Source organism: Zootoca vivipara, chromosome 3, assembly GCF_963506605.1.
Source record: "Zootoca vivipara chromosome 3, rZooViv1.1, whole genome shotgun sequence".
Taxonomy (NCBI): domain Eukaryota; kingdom Metazoa; phylum Chordata; class Lepidosauria; order Squamata; family Lacertidae; genus Zootoca; species Zootoca vivipara.
The window spans coordinates 123818-143447 of NC_083278.1; the positions used below are offsets into that span (position 1 = coordinate 123818).

The 19630-nt window shown below is 40.7% G+C and overlaps 1 protein-coding gene across 3 annotated transcripts; it reads right to left on the reverse strand.

Annotated features, from left to right (window-relative positions):
- Positions 1-54: 54 nt before the first annotated feature.
- Positions 55-19568, reverse strand: LOC118079144 (cytochrome P450 2K6-like). Of its 3 annotated transcripts, none has more exons than XM_060272291.1 (9): positions 19172-19568; positions 13173-13335; positions 12119-12268; positions 11015-11175; positions 10184-10357; positions 6080-6248; positions 2473-2657; positions 1464-1605; positions 55-1034 (listed from the first exon to the last, which is right to left on the reverse strand). In XM_060272291.1, the coding sequence occupies exons 1-9, from the start codon at positions 19352-19354 to the stop codon at positions 847-849; spliced, it is 1515 nt and encodes a 504-aa protein (XP_060128274.1). In that variant the 5' UTR covers positions 19355-19568; the 3' UTR covers positions 55-846. The 3 variants fall into 3 exon arrangements, with proteins under 3 accessions (XP_060128274.1, XP_060128272.1, XP_060128273.1); XM_060272289.1 differs by lacking the exon at positions 19172-19568 and adding an exon at positions 15862-16326; XM_060272290.1 differs by lacking the exon at positions 19172-19568 and adding an exon at positions 15862-16323 and having other exon boundaries at positions 6080-6227.
- Positions 19569-19630: the final 62 nt, after the last annotated feature.

Sequence of the window (19630 nt, forward strand, 5' to 3'; positions counted from 1 at the left end):
TTTGAAAGTTTCCAGAATTTCCAGAACTTTCTCCCATTGAAACACTCACAGATATTTTTCTTTTTAGCATACCGTAGTTTTTATTCATTTTCATCCTGAAACTGTTTAACATGGCGGCATTAGGGTATACCTTTCTATACCCTATATGTGCGTATGACATGCAACAATGTGAGCAAGGAAGGATGATAACTAAGAAGTGCATCCTCTCGTAGTGTCTAAATACATTTCTACAAAGGATATGAGGCCACGTTAAGACAAAATTTAAAGTATTTTAGTCGATGTTGCTGGATTTTCTTAAGAGATTTCCTGGTGAACACATGGTGACTTCCGTCTCAGAGCAATAGCTAGGCATAGAAGGTTTTGAGTTTTTCCACTTGTGGAGATTTGAGTTTTAATTTTGAATTGGACACATTTCCCCCATTTTTATTTTTGATATGACTAGTCAATATTCCATTGATGAGGGAACCCTTAAGCCACCCAGACTCTCAGAGAAAGTTCATTCAGATACAGAGAGAAGATGGAAGATGGTTGCTTTATCCTAAGCCAGAAGCAGAAAGTCACTGAACTAATTGACAGCATGGAGATGCCAGAAGCAAATCCAGTTGCCACATCTATTATGACAGACTTTTTAAAGAACCAGGATTTAAGTAAGAGATGCTCTAATGCTAGTTTCACGTGATTCGGCAGTATGGCAGATAAAGGGGAACATTTCAGGTTTGTGATGAAGCACGGACCAATTCTACCCATAGGATACTTAACCCAAATACCCTTGTTGATCAGGGCTGTTTTAAGAAAGGCTCGCATTGCACACACAGGTAGGATAAGCAAGCCAGGAACTTGTGAGTCTTAGAAACGTGGCAGAGCGCAGAGCTGGTGGGGCATTGGAGGTGTTGTAAGCCCAACAGCAGGAGTAAGGTCCAGGTCTTCTTGAGATGTTCCAGGGGGTGGCTGGAAGGTGAATCTCTGCAGGAGACTTGCGAAGAAGAGGAAGAGCTCCATTTTGGCAAGAGTCTCACCTAAACATGCTCTCCGTCCTGTAAAGGCGGCAGAGAAACTGGGTTTAGCAGTTGCCTAATAACATCCCAAATACAGTGGTGCCTCGGTTTCTTAAGTTCATAAACTGAGGTACCACTGTACTTTAAAGCAGACTAAAATGCAGCTATAAAATAACAGCTAATGGTGCCCATCTTAAAAGAATTATGGACTCCCAATACGAGCCATCTTACAAAGCTGAAAACTGGGGGGAAGGGGAATCTTTTTCAGCCTGAGGGCCACATTGCCTGGGGAGCAACATTCCAGGGGCCACACACCAATGGTGGCCAGATCTGGCGGCAGAAATGGCCACAGCAACTGATGTGATCCTTACCTTTGCACAGTATTCTACATTCCAGGCATGTAAAAATCCCATTGACAAAGCACACACTATGCAGATATAAACAGAAAAAGAAGAAAAAAAGAGTTACCTGCAGAGAAAGGCATGAAAGCATCTCTCTTTACAAATTTTCCTTCAGAGTTGAGAAAATGCTCAGGATAGAATTTATGTGGTTTCTCCCATTGAGATTCATCGTGCAACACAGAGGACAGCAATGGTATGACGTGAGTCCCCTGCATAAGCAAAGCAAGAGTTATTTTAAAATGAAGTATATGCCTCTGGTATAATTAATATTGAGCGCAGGAGAAATAAGATTTGAGTTCATCTGAGAAATGTCTTTAGTTTGAGAAACTTTAATGTGGGGTTGATTAAGAAAGTGGCGTGGCATACCCGCCAGTCCTTTAGGGTTAGCTAGAGTAATGCTGGCAAGCCAGTACAGTGACAAGTTGAAAGGTGAAGGTATGGGTCAGCTGTGCTGGAAGAGGCTGGAGGCATCTGGAGAGATTTGGATTAAACTGGTTGGATCCAGCCTGACAGGGAAAGACCGGGATGGGTCAAGCTGGGGTGAGGAGAACACAATGGGAACAGGTAGTGTGCTTGGAAAGTTACTGACAGTCACAAGACTGAGAGGAGGGGGATGTTTGATGAGTAGGACATGTGACAGGTATGGGATGTGAAAGGTGTTAGGGTGTTGGCAGGAAGTGACATCTACCTGTACATGTTTATGCATGAGGTCTGTTCTGTAATTGGTTGAAAGTTACATCGCTGGTTAATGTTTACCTATCAAAGTTGCTGCTAATAAATACGATCCCCCGAGCTCCGCCCGGGGTTGGTCTTTGTGGAACTCAGCCTTGTCTCATGTCTCGTTGTTGGATCTAACCATTTACTACACTTTAATGTATAAACAATGATCTCCCACCAGAACAGGTTTGTTTTCCGATCTTGTTCTCCTTCCCATTGAGATCTGCTTAACGGGTTGAAGCTGATGCCTGACAGCTTCCAAAGGGCAGATTGCTTGCCTACAGTCCATGGGGCTTACTCCCAGGAAAGCCTTAAAATATATTGTAACTAGTAGGCAGCAGTTCAATCAAACTGATCACCTTTGCAATGAAGTATCCATTGAGGGTAACATCTGTAGCCGTGGCATGTGCCAGGTTGGTTGGGATGATATTGGCAAATCTCTGGATCTCATGGACCACAGCATCTGTATAAGGCATTTTTGTTCGGTGTTCAATCCTTGGCTGAGAAGATCCAACAACCTTTGCAATTTCTTCTTGGACCTTTACTGGGGGAAATAAAAAGAAAAGCATTCATTTTTCTGCTAAGATAATCTGTTTGACTTTGGTCTCTTAAAATATTAATCTCCACAGCAAAGAACTCCCATAAACTGGTTCTCCAATTCCCTTGGCTCACAAATTTAATCTCTAGACAAAGGTATTTTAAAACAGGACAAACAAACATTTTAGCCAATAACCTGATATACTGAGGGAGAGAAATAAATATGGAACAAGATGGCTTTGAAAATTCTAACTTGGGATGTAAATAGGCTAAATAATAAGACTAAATGAATAAAGTTGAACATGTTTAAACAGTTAAACTTGGATGTTATAGGCCTCCAAGAAACACACATTGTGAAGAAACATAGAAGAATTTTGATAAATAAAAGACTGGGGAAGGACTTTGTACCTTCTGATATAACAAAAAAGAGAGGAGTTGCAATGTTTATAAAACCAGAGTTAGACCCAAAACAATTATTCAAGGAAGAATATTGATAACACAGATAACATCATATGGAGAAAAATATTATTAATAGGTGTGTATGCCCCTAATGGGAAAATACACCAGATTTTCAAAAGAAGCTAGAAGAAATACCAGTATTATTTGAACATTTAAATGAAAAGATGATTCAAGAAGATCAAACCTATCCATCCTGAAGTAAATCAGCCCTGAGTGCTCACTGGAAGTGTAGCTGAGGCTCCAATACTTTGGCCACTGTGGGAATAATGCAGCCACATCCCAAAGCCATGAAATGGTGCCTCCACGGTCCTCTCTCAAGAGGTATGTGGGCACCATGGCAACATCGGCTAGGCGTAACTAGCCGGATGTAGAGTCTGTACTTCTCCCCATACCACAAGATAGATGGTCCTAGGAGGTCCAGCCAGCCATGAGGAACATCTCACATACATCACAAGTTATCCATTCCTCAGGTCATGCCAGTCCTGGGGAACGTCTTCATCCATCTTTAGTTATTCATTCCCCAGGAGCTCAAACTTCCCATGGGAAACATGCATACTATGGAGAACAATAGGTCTGAGCATAAATGGGCATAAGTGTATTCTGCTGATATTATTGGATAATGCTAGATAGGTGTGCTGTAATGATTGGTTTATGGCTATTGCATATGCATTTACTATACCTAATAAATATGTGGTCATGAGACTGGTTGACTCTATCAGCTGTCTGTCGTGTCTTCATGAGAGCCCGCCGCTTGTAACAGGCCTTGCTGCTACAGCCTTCTCTGGTACATCTATCTAGCTGATATACATCAGCCTGAAAGCTGCTGCTTCAGGCTGTTACAGGCCACCTCATGAGAAGAGAAGACACCCTGGAAAAGACCCTGATGTTGGGAAAGATGGAGGGCACAAGGAGAAGGGGACGACAGAGGACAAGATGGTTAGACAGTGCTCTCGAAGCCACCAACATGAGTCTGACCAAACTGCGGGAGGCAGTGGAAGACCGGAGTGCCTGGCGTGCTCTGGTCCATGGGGTCACGAAGAGTCGGACACGACTGAATGACTAAACAACAACAACAACAACAACAACATGAATGGTGTTGCTTCCCTAGATTTGGACAGGAGTATAAGTATAAGAAAAAATGAAACAAAAGAAGGCAAGCTACTGAATGCCTTTTTTTAGGATGAATGACAATTTAAGTTTAATTGCCATTTGGAGAGAAAAACACCCACAGTACATTTTATTCATCTGCAAAATATTCTGCGAGACGAAAAGACCCTGTATGGACTTCTAAAGATTTTTATACTAAGGTAAAGAGGGTGGAAATTCTACCAAGAACATTATGAGACCACAACTCTATAATAGTGGAATTAAGAACAGGGACAAGTTTCCCGATGAGATGGAGACAAAATGAAAATTTAATAAAATTATTAAATCAAGAAATATTAGAAAAAGGGGCAAATAGTTTCAAGGATTATTTTGAAATTAATTTAATTCAAGAGACAGATTATAAGGTGGTATGGGGTGCGAGTAAAGTAGTAATGTGGTTTTTTTTTTACATAGCAAAGCACATACCAAAGAAATATAAGAGAGCAGAATTTTTTTTTTTAAAGAAATAAAAGGGAAAGGGAAAGAATTAATAAATTCTTCTCGAAAAGAGATAGTGAAACAGGATATCAAGATGTTGCAAATGCAATATTCAATTAAAATAAACCAAGAAATAGAGTGAAACACCAGAAACAGAAACCTGTTGGAGACCAAACCACCACCATGGCTTCCACCTTTGGAGATTTTAAATTAAATTAATTTAAGGTTTTATCAGAGATGTAAACAACATGGTTACAATATCATCATTTGAAAAAAGGATATGATGCGGGGGGTTGGGGAACAAACATCACAACTAGAAAGAGACTTGTTAAACTGTAATGTTAAAGTGATATCTAAAATGTATAAGATAAAATTTACAGCATTTTATAGTTTAAGAGAAAACTATATGAAAATGTTATATAGATGGTAAAGGTACCCCTGACCGTTAGGTCCAGTCGCAGATGACTCTGGGGTTGTGACGCTCATTTCGCTCTATAAGCCGACGTAAAGCTTCCGGGTCATGTGGCCAGCATGACTAAGCCGCTTCTGGCGAACCAGAGCAGCACACGGAAACAACGTTTACCTTCCTGCCGGAGCGGTACCTATTTATCTACTTGCACTTTGATGTGCTTTCGAACTGCTAGGTGGGCAGGAGCAGGAACTGAGCAACAGGAGCTCACCCTGTCACGGGGATTCGAATCGCCGACATTCTGATCGGCAAAGCCCTAGGCGCTGTGGTTTAGACCGCAGCGCCATCCGCATCCTAGATGGTAATAATAGATGGTACCCAACACCTAAAAGATTGGCTAAAACGTATAATCCCAAATTGAATATGTGCTGGAAACATAAAGACAAAGAAGGTAGCATTTTTCATATGTTGTGGTCTAGGAATAAAGTTAAAGCTTACTGGGAAATGATATATAATGAACTGAAAAAGATGTTTAAGATGTTTAAAAAACTATTAACTTATCTTTGGGGAATATTGTAATCGGAACTACCCAAACAGAAATGAAAGGAATGGAAATGGTTAACTGAGTATTTACAAACAAACTGTAAACATACCGTACTAAGATATTGGCAGGATTAATGTAAAAACCTTCAGTTTCAATATATATATGAGATATATACAGGAATATATATTTAAATGAATATGTTGAGATAATTTGGAGTATTACAGGAAGATGAAACGAAATGTAAAGAACCACAGAAAGGGAGAAGGGAGTCCAGGTTGAAATGCTAAATTTAGGATTAAATAATTGTTGTGAGATATATATATATATATATATATATATATATATATATATATATATTCTTTCTAATAGTTACATATAACTGAAATTAAGATATCTCAGAATAATGGGAGCCAACCCAATAAAAAGCACTCACTCTGAATTTCAGGATATTTCATCATTAGTAACAGTCCCCAGCGCATTGTGGTAGAAGTGGTCTCCATGCCAGCACCAAATAAGTCGGCCACAACCCTTGTTAAGTTTTCGTTGTGAAAATATGCATTCGTCTTCTTCTTCTTCTTCTCCTGGGTTACAAAGAGTATAAACTGGATAAAATGAATGGAGTAAGAAAATTCCATGTGCAAAGATAAAAACGAATACCTGACAGGACCTCATGATCCAAAGTATCATTGCACGTCACCCCAATCACTGAGCAGAGAGACATTCCAGGTCTTCCAGACTTTGCCATCATGATGATATAGGGTTTATTTACACATATATACAACCCAAGCCTAAGATGGAGGGGCTCAGCATCAACACCCCAAAACGCCTATCTTCTCCATAGTCACAGCTGTTGTTCTCCATCTACCAGCTAAGAGAGGAGGTCAGGAAAGCTTGGCAATCCAGTTTCTTCTTCTCTGATGCTAATCACAGCCTTGGAGTCAAGCAAACACCAAGCATGGGTCTGACTCAGCTCTCTCCCTATTGTGCTCTGTTTACCAGCTAAATGTAGAGGTGGTTGTAGCTTGGCAATCCAGCTCCTCCTCTGATGCTAATCGTGGCGCTTAACTCCTTGTTTAGGCAAAGGAACTAGTGGCAGTACAGTGGTACCTCTGGTTAAGAACTTAATTCGTTCTAGAGGTGCGTTCTTTACCTGAAACTGTTCCTTTTTTTAAAAAAAAAACTTCATTTCAGCTCTTCAAAATAATACAAAATACAAATAATACATAAATTATAAGAAAAAGAAAAGGATAACACAAGCAAAGGGACCTACAGAATATACAAAAAATAATCAAGGTTTACAAAGGAAAACAAAAGAAAAGGAAAACACAAAAAACCAAAATAATATTTCATAACACTCGATAATATAAATCATATAAATCAGACAAATACAAAACAAAACAGTGCAAACAATACAATAAATATATAACTTAAAAAATTAACTTCCTACCACTCCTACATCACTTTCCTTTTCATACTTTCTTCTAATCTTGCTTTACATTAATTACCAAATTAAAAAATTCTTTCTCTAATACTATTTTCCTATTTATATTAATTCTTATACCTATTTATCCTATTTTCTTATCTCAATTTCTTTAATTCCCTAACTCTTCCCTCAATTTAAGCAAATCACCAAATTGATATTAAAATTTTCTTTGATCAAATATTCCTCCACAAATTTCCATTCCATTATATATTTTTCTTTGGGTATATTTCTAATTGCAGCAGTCATCTTGGCCAGATTCATAAACTCTACTAATTTCTCCTGCCACTCAAAAATCGTCGGCGTTTTCTCCCCCTTCCAGTTCTTAGCTATAAGCAGTCTAGCCGCTGCGCTGGAGTATAACAATATATTTCCTTTGATTTCCGGAATATTTTCAGGGACAATAATAGGAACAGCTCCGGTTTCTTTTCAAACGTCATTTTTAACATCTTTTTTTAGCTTTTCATACACCGCATTCCAGAATTCATGAATTTTAACACATTGCCACCAGCAGTGGTAGAAACTACCAATCTCAACTTGACATTTCCAACATTTGTTTGAGCCGTTTTTATACATTTTCACGATTTTAACTGGGGTTGGATGCCACCTATAAACTAATTTTAATATATTTTCTTTTATTCCTGTGCATGCTGTGAATCTTATTCCTTCTTTCCATAGCCTCTCCCATTGGTCACTATATATGGGTCTTCCTATATCCTCCATCTATTACTTTTCCTATCATTGTCTTTTAATTTCACCATTATTGGGTTATGGTATGTCAATGATTTTGTCATAATTTCACATTTTATTACATTGGTCATTAATTTATTTGTCAGCCACACCATGTCAATTCTTGCCCCTGATTTTTGTACCTCTGAATAAAATGTATATCTTTTCTCATTAGGGTTTCTCAACCTACAACAATCTTGCAGGTCATAGCTTTCCATTATTTTGAAAAAGGTTTCTGGTAATTTCCCCTCATATCCCCCCCCCATTTGATCTGTCCAATTCAGGCTTCACCACTCCATTGAAATCTCCCACCAATATTACTTCCTCTTCTTCTATACATTCTCCCAACTGTTTCCATAATTTTTTCAAGAATTCCGTTTTACCCCCATTTGGCATATACACATTAATTACTACTACATTTCTTTCTGGTAAATATAACCTTGATGCAATTACTCTCCCTTCATTGTCTTGAAAGACTTTTTCTGCTTTTATTTTGGGATTTATATAGGTAACCACTCCTCTCTTCTTTTTACTATCTAAGAACCTGAAACAGTTCTTAACCTGAGGTACAACTTTAGCTAATGGGGCCTCCCGTTGCTGCTGTGCAAAGTTCATAACCCAAGGTACTATTTCTGGGTTAGCAGAGTCTGTAACCTGAAGTGTTTCTAACCTGAAGCGTTTGTAACCAGAGGTACCACTGTATTTAGGTGACAAATATATGGCCCTCACATCAGAAAGAAACTTTTCTGACTGATTCAACAAAAAATTCCTCCCTTAGAATTAACCCTTACTGGGTACAAGATCCCCACAAGTTGGGGCATCATGCAGACTGACCCCACAAACCTGCAACAGGTCTGAGTATGAATGCATACATGCATGCATGGAAGGCGGCATTTCTGGTGAACACTTGTGGAGATCTGAAATCAAGGTTAACAAAGTGTTGTTTTCTGCTGACAGATATGGTTCTCAGTTGAACATCTTTAATGTATTTACTCATAGTCTAAAATGGAAAACTGACACAGAAATACCGCATATTAATCTGGAACTGTTTCATTAAACTGAGATAGACAATGTGGTGCCCTCCATATTTTGCAAATTGCAACTCCCTTTCGCCACACTTTCCAACAGCAAGAGTAACACCGATAGAGTTGCTGGTTGTAATAGTCTTCCCGCTTCTCTATCTGCCAATTACGTATATAACTATTATTCAAAATATTCAGATTTTGCATTCTGGAATAACTTCTAGTTGTATTAATATCCAGCCTTTTCTCATTCTGCTAGATGATCTTTTTCAACCTTTATTCAGCTCCAAAAGTCTAAAAGTCCAAATATAGCTCTTTAGTTGTTGTTCTCATCAAGTGTCTAAAATAGCCTTTCTGTTTTCCAATTAGATAGTTCAAGGGTTGCAACAAATCTTAACAGTATAATAGCCCATACTTATTTGCATATTGTATCTTCATTAAATCATACTCAGTGCCACATTCCAATCTCATTTCTAGTTGGTCATGCTTCACTTTGGTTTAAGAAAAAGGAAACGATTCTCTCTCTCTTTTTGCAATTTCTTCCAGTCATTTTTCAAACCTATGAGGTGAGGAGCTTTTTCTGCCTGTTTGTTCATTTCAATTTGTTAACTAGAATCTCACCTTCTAAATCCGATCTCTGCCACCTCCAATCATCTTTTAACATCTTTAATCATAATTCCATCAATCTCTTCGGGCTTCACAAGAGCTCCTTTTATTTATTTCATCCCTTCATACAGCTGTATTCATTTCCAATCTTAGTAACGGTTAAAAGAACTGAAGCCCTAATTTAAAGGTGATTTCGCAGTGCATGGGCCAATCTTTTTTCCTTGCTGTGAGATGCCTCTCCACCCTCAAAGTCTCCTATCTCCTCCGGTGTGAAGAACACCTTCTTCTGAGAACATGAAGTTCTATCCCATCCCCCCCTTGTATCAAAAGGGAGTCTGGCAAACATTATTTAGGACTTGATTACATCTCATCACTGCATAATTATCTCTCTTGGCAGAAGCACCAGCAACCAATGGTTAGTCTGCCATAATTCCACCCCTGGAAATTCATATACGCCCATTGGCATGTTTTCTTGATCAGGGATTTTTTTTCAGAAATGCTGGTGAGTATGCAACCTTTGCCCCCGCAGAGGCAACTTCTGTAACACATTAACAATGGCTGACTACTGGGAAATGGTAGGAAGTGTGCCAGGTTGGTCCCTTCTGAAATGAGACTTCCTGACCACTCCTTAAGCATTCACTGCAAAGACGAATTGAAAATGTCAACGTTTATTCTGCTCCAACTTAAAATACTCCATTACCTCTTGCTGCTGGATAAGAAATGAGTCAATAAAGCTCCTCTGGTCATTTTCATCCAGATCTCTGAGGTGTTTTAGGAAGGTGGCATTTATGAAGGCAAACAGCTCATCTCTGTTTTGAAGGACAGTCTTATAAGCCCCCAAAAGAAAACCAAGAGCAGGAAACATTTTACACAGCTGAAAGGATAAAAATGTGAAAAAAGAAAAAGAAACATTAGGAAAGCTCATTACTGTACTCTCAAATGCATCTCTCAAAGCATGTTTGCCCGAATACAAAACAAAGCTCTTGAATGGTATTTGGAATGGGGGAGGGAGTTACCTCAGGGCAGCGTAAATTTATTACCAGTAAATAGTTAGTACATTTGATTCAGAATATTTTTTTTCTTGTCTTCCTCCTCTAAAAACTAAGTGCGCCTTATGGTCCGGTGTGCCTTATGGAGCGAAAGATATGATAATTTATGTGAAACCCTGGGATAATAGGCTATAGCAGTTCTCCTCTGGAGGTTCGTCTTTAGAGAGGGAGATCTGCCCTTGGAAATCCCCTTCTGAGCCATCATGGAACCAACTATCACTTGTTCTTCCTTGTCCTTGGAGTCCTGATGGCAGTGAGGCCAGAAAGGGTGTGTGCAAAAGAGACTTTGTTATAGTTACGGGATGACTGTGCCATGTGAGTTTTCTAAATATTTTGAATCACCAGCAGGTTTCTCAAGATATCAGTATTCTGTGTTTTGTGGTGAATCCTGAACAATATACAATAAACAGGTTGCTCTGTCCACTTTGCATACAATGTCATTACAATCAACTGTTTGTTTTATTGGGGACAAAATAGATTACCATGACTGAAGAGCTTCCGACGAGCCGGACATTTTCATTGACCAACTTCAGAAGTCTTATGTATGTGGGATCTTCATAATCAAATCGCTTGTCTAGTAGTATGGCCACTATAATATTGGCAACAGCTGCATTCATAATTGTGGTGGTCTCAAATGGGTTTCCTATACATAAACATTACAGTTAAGCAAAAAAACTTTCTGTTTCAAATGTGGGATGTAAAATACATAGGAGTCAAGTACTGTACAACATTCCTAGAATGGACGTGCTAGGGGATGCTTTCTACCAGCCAGGAGAAAAATTACTGTTTCCTCCTGAGCTGGAACAAACCTCCTCTGCATGTGACTACATGTAGGTGTAGCCTGATCTGGGTTAGGGGAGCACACCTCCTTCTTTTCTTCTTCTTCTCCATTTTGTTTTTCTACATGTTAGCAAAAGTGACTGCCTGTCCGCAGTCACTTGGGACTAACTCTGTTTTGGGATAGTTCCACATGTATATATACTTTTGTAACCTAAGTCTGCCTTCAGGGATCCAACTGTGAACTGAATGAATGTGAGTAAACTACTTTTATATTGACTTTAATAAGATTGTTGTGTCTATTATTTTTAAGAGGGAAAAGAAGGGATCTTACCAGGAATCTTATATAGAGAGGCTCAGGCGAGCCTGCAACAAGCAAACCACTATGCGTTTAAACTCTGCTAAGATATAGAACTTGCTAACGCAAGTTAGGGGGAGGGATATCATTTAAAAATATAGCCTCTCTTACCTCCCTGAACATCCCCACAGAAATTCCAAGTATGGAAAGGGCATTGTTTTTAAGTCTGCTCCTTCTTGCCTTACATCCCCACTGGCAGCTTACCAATGTGTAGACCTCATTTATCAAAGAAACTGATCCCAAGTGCTGCTGGATGTGACCATAGCTGGGCTAAGAAATGCTTGGAAGTCACAGGAGTTATTGCAGTACAATCTGCACATTACAGGAACAGACCAACTGCAGGGAACCCTGGGATCTGTGCTTCTGGAAGTTAGGAATATGTAACACAATACTCTTGGCACCTTTAAACTATGGTAGTGTAGCTATGCAGCAGAGGAAAACACCAACCGACCTTCGTAAGATTCAAATTTCTTTATCAGGACATTGCATTCCTCAACAATTCTATCCTCTATGGTCCTCTTTCCCATTCCGTAGTCCCGTAATGTGCTTAAAGCAAACCTCCGCATCACTTTCCAGTTTTCACCATTAGACAGAACTAAACCTGAAAAGACAGGAAGAATGGTTTCATGTCTGCATGGCCATTGTACAAATAATCAATAAATTATGTTCTGCATTTCTTCCAGGGAACTGAGAATGGATCCCAGCTATTCTCCCATTCAGACTTAGACTTCTGAGTTTGACAAAGTAGCTGGCAGATGTGCCATCAGAGCATGACCTAAGAACACATTGAACAATATTTTCCATTACAAGTGTAGGATAGAGTAGAGGGTGGTTTGTACATGTCAGTGGTCCCAGCAGCACTCAGTTTGTTACTTTGTATTCCATGGGCAGATATTATGCCTTTCTTCATTTCTCCTTTCTGTATAATCTGGGCCAGAAAATGGTCAGTGAGTTTCCCCTTGGTGTGTGCCATTACTTTTCTGTGTGACTATTATTCACAATTCTCCTGTCCCATTCTCCCCAGCTCTACAATGGGACTGTTGGGAAGAAGGTAGGAATGTGAAAGGTTTGCTTTAAATGGTCTCCATTTTTGTTTCTTCAACAGAGCCCCACTGATCCACTGAAAGTCAAGACCAGGCATCCCCAAACTGTGGCCCTCCAGATGTTTTGGCCTACAACTCCCATGATCCCTGGTCAAGACCCCCCCAAAAAAGGCTGCCTGCTCTACACATTTTAACATTTAAGCTGCAGAAATCCACAGGTGACACTTTTTGTGACACATTCTCAGCCTAATGCATGCAGATACTCTGTCAATGTCAATGGCACTAAGGTTGGTGAAAAATTCACAAGGATTGTGTTTTCCACAGGAAACAATCGATTTCTCTGACTTGCTTTGCAAACGCTCATCTTACAAACCATTTCTTGGGAAAGGATTGTGTTCACCTGGTGGGACCTGTGATTGTTTCCAAGCATTAGCAGTTCCAATAGAAAGGGAAGTGCCTCACCAAAGCCTTGTGAATGCTCATGAGGCATTGGAACGATGGGTCTGTCTGCAAATGCGTCCGCCTGATTAACCAGAGCCTCCTTTACTGTCTCATATCCTGTCAACACCACAGTTTTCTGAGGTCCCATTTGGATGCTGAAGACAGGGCCATATTGCTTTGACAACTGCAATTAAACAGAAGAAAAAGTGAGAAACAGAGTTCTGGTATAACCAAAGAATATATAATTGTGAATCATCTCTGACAGAACCAAGACTGCATTAGCTTGCACTTTTACCTAAGAGTAAAGGCTATTTTATACATTCCACAGAATCTAGTAGCAAAGTTTTACTGTTAGACTATTCTAAGTTTTTTTCAATAACTACTATTGAACTTGGTAGAAATTTCTTCCATGTCATTGTGCCTTGGACTGAGCTGAAAACATATGACTTAAGAATAATAATTTTGTGGAATGAATTCACTTTTTGTATCTTTCCAAATCACCATGCAAAACAGAATCCAAATAACATAATGATAAAGTAAAACAGCATTGTCTATGCCACAATGGTCTTCAAGACATTTGTTACTAATAGCAGCTCAGCGCTTTCACCCAGTTCAGTAGACTCCACCGTGGGAGCAGGGCCAGGGTGGGAGAGTGCTAGAGTCCTGTTTAGTCAAGTTGCATGGGATCAGTTGCAATATGTTACCTCCGAGGATGTTTTGACAAGTGAAACTGACCACTTGTCTCCTTCATCCTTCATCCTTCATCCTAAAAGCTCTGTGGGGTGGTGAATGCTTTCCTCTGTTAAGGAGCCTTCCTGGACCCACTGAAAGTGGTGGTTATAAAACTGCTTATTAAAAAATATATATTTGGACCCAGCCAATATGGCCAACTATCACCCAGTGTCAATTCTTACATTCTTGGGTAAGGTGATTGAGTGAGTGGTTGCTGAACAACTCCATGCACCCCTGGAGGATGGGGACCGTTTGGATCCCTTCCAATTGGGATTCAGGCCTCATCATGGGACTGAAACTACCTTGGTTGTGCTGGTCAATGATCTCCGGCTGGCTAGGGACAAAGGTGAAAGCTGTTTCCTAGTTCTGCTGGATCTTTCAGTGGCCTTTGATGCCATCAACCATGACATCCTTCTGGACTGTCTAGAGGGGCTGGGAGATGGGGGCACTGTTATACAGTGTCCGCTCCTTTCTCCTGGGCTGTGTTCAGAAAGTGGTGTTGGGGGATGAGTGTGGAGGCCACTGGGCTCTCACTTGTGGGGGTGCCTCAGGGTTCCATCCTCTCCCCCATGCTTTTTAATATCTATATGAAGCTGCTGGGAGACATCATCAGGGGGTTTGGGCTGGTGTTTCCTAGTTCTGCTGGATCTCTCAGTGGCCTTTGATACCATACTGCGAGAAGTGAAGTTACAGGGAACCAGGCAGGGGGCGGTCTCGGTAGTGGCACCTGCCCTGTGGAACACCCTCCCATCAGATGTCAAGGAAATAAACAACTATCTGACTTTTAGAAGACACACCTGAAGGCAGTTCTTTTTAGGGAAGTTTTTAATGTTTGATGCTTTATTGTGTTTTTAATCTGATAATCTTTTGGGAGACGCCCAGAGTGGAAAACCCAGCCAGATGGGCGGGGTATAAATAATAAATTATTATTGACATTCAGTTGCAGCAGCACAAATATTTGCTAGGAATGCTCAGAAAACCAGAACAAAAAAGGCAGTTATAAGGATGAAAGTGATTATACCTTTAACGGCACCTCTCAAATCTAGTTTAGAAAGAAAGGCTCAAGGAGGAGGCTGGGCTAGGCAAGGTTTCCACCGGAACTTTTGCATCCTTGAAAATGGAGGCAGAGTCAAACATGATTCGACATCAGACACACTCAGACACATTGTTCAAACTACCAGTTATAAATTGCAACTAAGTCCTATGACTAATTTCTTAAGTGTTGGTATTTCCTTGTCCAATTCTAACACTGTTCTGTATGTGAGCCATTCTCCCTTCATGTTTTTTTCTTTTTACCACCATAGCTTCAGTGGGAGAGGTCCATAGGGGTATCTTAGATTCAAGGATTCCCTTATACTTTGACCATATTTTATATAGCGATTTTCTTATTACAGTCATACCTCGGTTTAGGTACGCTTCGGTTTGAGTACTTTCAATTTAAGTACTCCGCGGACCCCGTCTGGAACAAATTAATCCACTTTCCATTACTTTCAATGGGAAAGTTCGCTTCAGGTTAAGTACGCCTCAGGTTAAGTACAGACTTCCGGAACCAATTGTGTACTTAAACCGAGGTACCACTGTATATGGTTTAGAAACCCCCTATAGGAATTTACTTTGTCATACACTAGGTACGTGTGCCAACCGTGTCTGTTGTCAAAGGCTCAAGGATGAGGCTGGGCTAGGCAAGGTTTGCACCGGAACTTTTGCATCCTTGAAAATGTAGGCAGAGTCAAACATAATTTGACACCAGACACCCCCAGACACCTTGTTCAAACTACCAGTTATAAATTGCAACTTGGTCCTATGACTATTTATTGGGAAAGATAAGAGGAGGTTCTGTAACACACAAAGGGGAGATGAGATTTATAGCTTCTAAAAGAACAAAATGTATAATAATATTAATTTTATACCCCGCTCGTCTGGCTGGGATTGCCCCGGTACCCTTTAGTCTTGCCATGGGAAGAACTGGAAGCTTTACCTTTAACATGGTTCTGTAAGGCCTCTTCAGATCCATGATGTGGAGATTCCCAATTAGAGGTAAAGGCCTTGGTCCTGGTGGAAGATTTTGGGAGCTCTTGTTCCAGAAAATGCCCAGTTTCAAAACAAAGGAAACCATAAGGATAAAGAGAAACAACGCTGGAATCGGCTCTGTCCAATCCATTTCGTTTCAGCAAGCAATTTTTTTTTTTTGGCAGTGGTTATAATGAAACCTACAGTGCAGTTTGGTCAAGGACAATGTCTTGCAACTGCAGTGAGCAGCGTATATATTATGCTAGGTACTGTCTCAAACTAATCATTAAACCATCCAGTAAAAAGTGTCCCGCTTTGGGCGTCCAATTTTTGTTTTCTTCTCCACCATTCTCCACTCTTCAAAGCTGTACATTGAATGATTTGCCTTTCAGTTTAATTTGTACTCAAGTGAGTGGTGTTTGCTTGCAGAAACTAATGTTTTCCAGAACAGATTCAAAACTCTTGAAGACGGAGAACTCATCACTCAGGATTACCTGTAAACTTGGTTTCTAACACTGGGATTAGAGAGCAGCATTGTGAAATTTGTCTTTGTCCATGGAGTTTTCTTGGCAGGGATACTGGAGTGGCTTGCCAGTTCCTTCTCCATGTGGATCACGTTTAGTCAAAACTCTCCACTATGACCTGTCCATCTTGGGTGGCCCTGCATGGCATAGCTCATAGCTTCTCTGAGTTATTCAAGCCCCTTCGCCACGACAAGGCATTGATCCATGAAGGAGGCAAATAGAAGGGGAAGAAATGGAGGCAGTGAGAGATTTCTTGGGCTCCTTGATCACTTGATCACTGCAGATGGTGACAGCAGTCACGAAATTAAAAGACACCTGCTTCTTGGGAGAAAAGCAATGACAAACCTAGACAGCATCTTAAAAAGCAGAGACATCACCTTGCCTACAAAGGTCCGTATAGTTAAAGCTATGGTTTTCCCAGTAGTGTTGTATGGAAGTGAGAGCTTGACCATTAAGAAGGCTGATCGCCGAAGAATTGATGCTTTTGAATTATGGTGGTGGAGGAGACTCTTGAGAGTCCCATGGACTGCAAGAAGATCAAACGTATCCATTCTGAAGGAAATCAGCCCTGAGTGCTCACTGGAAGGACAGATCGTGAAGCTGAGGCTCCAATACTTTGGCCACCTCATGAGAAGAGATGACTCCCTGGAAAAGACCCTGATGTTGGGAAAGATGGAGGGCACAAGGAGAAGGGGACGACAGAGGACAAGATGGTTGGACAGTGTTCTCGAAGCTACGAACATGAGTCTGACCAAACTGCGGGAGGCAGTGCAAGACAGGAGTGCCTGGCGTGCTATGGTCCATGGGGCCACGAAGAGTCGGACACGACTAAACGACTAAACAGCAACAATTGTGAAATTATTTGTAGATGAAATTATTCAACTTTAATGAGGAACAAGTTTGAAAGTGTCCAGTATTTTCTGAACTTTCTCCCATTGAAATACTCACAGATATTTTTCTTTTTAGCATAGTTTTTATTCATTTTCATTCTGAAACTGTTTAACATGGTGGCATTAGGGTATATCATTGTATACATTAGAGCATATGACATGCAACAATGTGAGCAAGGAAGGTCAATAAGTAAGCAGTGCATCCTCTCGTAGTGCCTAAATCTGTTCCTACAAAGCTTATGGGGCCCAGTTGAGACAAAATTCAAAGTATTTTAATGGATGTGGCTGGATTTTCTTAAGAGAGAAGAGAGATTCAAAGCGGACTTTTTTCTATTTCCTGGTGTCTCCATTGTGAAAGGGATTAGCTCCCTATTCCCTCTCAGAGCAGTAGCTAGGCAGAAAAGGTTTTGAGTTTTCGTGTTTTAAGTTTTTATTTTGAACTAGCTGACCTGGCCACACGTTGCTGTGGTTCTTTCCTGTGATTCTCCCCATTCTATCCGGACACATGACTTATCCTGTCCCCTCCTCCCCCACCCCCAGTTCATCCCTGTGGCTGCCCCCACCCTGTCCCGACCCATGAGCTATCGAGCCCCCTTCTCCCCCCACCCCTCCGGCACATCCCTGTGACTGGCCCCACCCTGTCCTGACTCATGAGCTATCAAGACCCCTCCTCCCCCCACCCTCTCTGAGCCCTCTGTTGTCTCCGGGGAGTGTTGGTCGCTCCCCCGTTTCTCCATACCTTGCCCCCCACACTTGGAGAAGGAAATGTCAGCTTCTGGGTTCTATTTCCCAGCATGCACTTTTGTCTGAGCCCTCTGTTGTCCCTGGGGAGTGCTGTCCCCTCCCCCCTGTATCTCCATACATTGGCCCCTGCGCACGCTTCGTGAACATTTTTATATATTTAGATTTTAAAAATTTGAAATAAGAACATGAGAAGTAGAAGTTATTATTGTTTAATTTTATTTTGGGGTTGTCATTTATTTTGGTGGGTATTGTATGATTTGTGTTTTGTGTGTTTTGTGGTTTTTGGTTTTTGGTTATCTGGATTTTCTAATTTTGGAGTTGGTGTTTTGAATGTAGGATGTGGTGTTTGCGATGTTTTATTTCTCTAATTGGGGTAGTCATTTATTTTGGTGTGTAGTGTATGATTTTGGTGTGGGTGGTTGTTTTTTGGTTTTTTATTTTTGGTGTAATTTTTTGGAATGTAGGATGGGATGTATTTTTTTAAAAATGTGTTGTTTGTAACTTTTTTATTTTTATGGTTTTTATTGTGGGTATAAATGAGGAGTATTTGGTGTTGAGGAAGGTGGGGAGAGGTCCGTTTGGGCAAAGAGAAGGATCAGGGGTGATGATGTGCCCCGGGACCCAGAGAACTACTTTAAAAATCCCGACCGGGGGGGGGGGGGGAGGTCGGTCAAATAGCGAAGCCATCCAGCTCCGTAGCAACAGAAGGCGTGTTCTGAAGTGCCTGAGCTGTTCGGCTCCATAAAAAACCCAGGAAGTGGCAAGGGGAAGGTAGGGGATTGTAAATCGGGGGGGGGGGATTGGCCACTGCAAATATCCGAGGACTTAAACTGGGGAGAGAAAGTGCATGCTTGTTGTTTTTTAAAGATGCAGAGGCTTACAATCAGAGGCAGAGTCTGATTTGACGCCAGACACCCCCAGACATAAAATGCAACTAGGTCCTATGACTATTTACTGGGAATGATAAGAGGAGGTTCTGCAACGCACAAAGGGGAGATGAGATGAGGCTCTAAAAGTACAAAATGTATAATAATAATTATTATTATTTTATACCCCGCTCATCTGGCTGGGCTGCTCCAGTACCCTTTAGACTTGCCATGGGAAGAACTGGAATCTTTACCTTTAACATGGTTCTGTAAGGCCTCTTCAGATCCATGATGTGGAGATTCCCAATGAGAGGTAAAGGTCTTGGTCCTGGTGGAAGATTTTGGGAGCTCTTGTTCCACAAAATACCCAGTTTCAAAACAAAGATAATCATAAGGATAAAGAGGAACAATGCTGGATTCGGCCCTGTCCAATCCATTTTGTTTCAGCAAGCAATTTTTTGTTGCAGTGGTTATAATGAAACCTACAGTGCAGTTTGGTCAAGGACAATGTCTTGCAACTGCAGTGAGCAGCATATATATTATGCTAGGTACTGTCTCGAACAAATCATTAAACCATCCAGTAAAATGGAAAGTGTCCCGCCTTGGTCCTCTGACTTTTTTCTTCTCCACAACTATTCAAAGCTGGATGATTTGTCTTTCAGTTTAATGTTACTCAAGGGGATGGTGCTTACTTGCAGAAACTAATGCTTTCA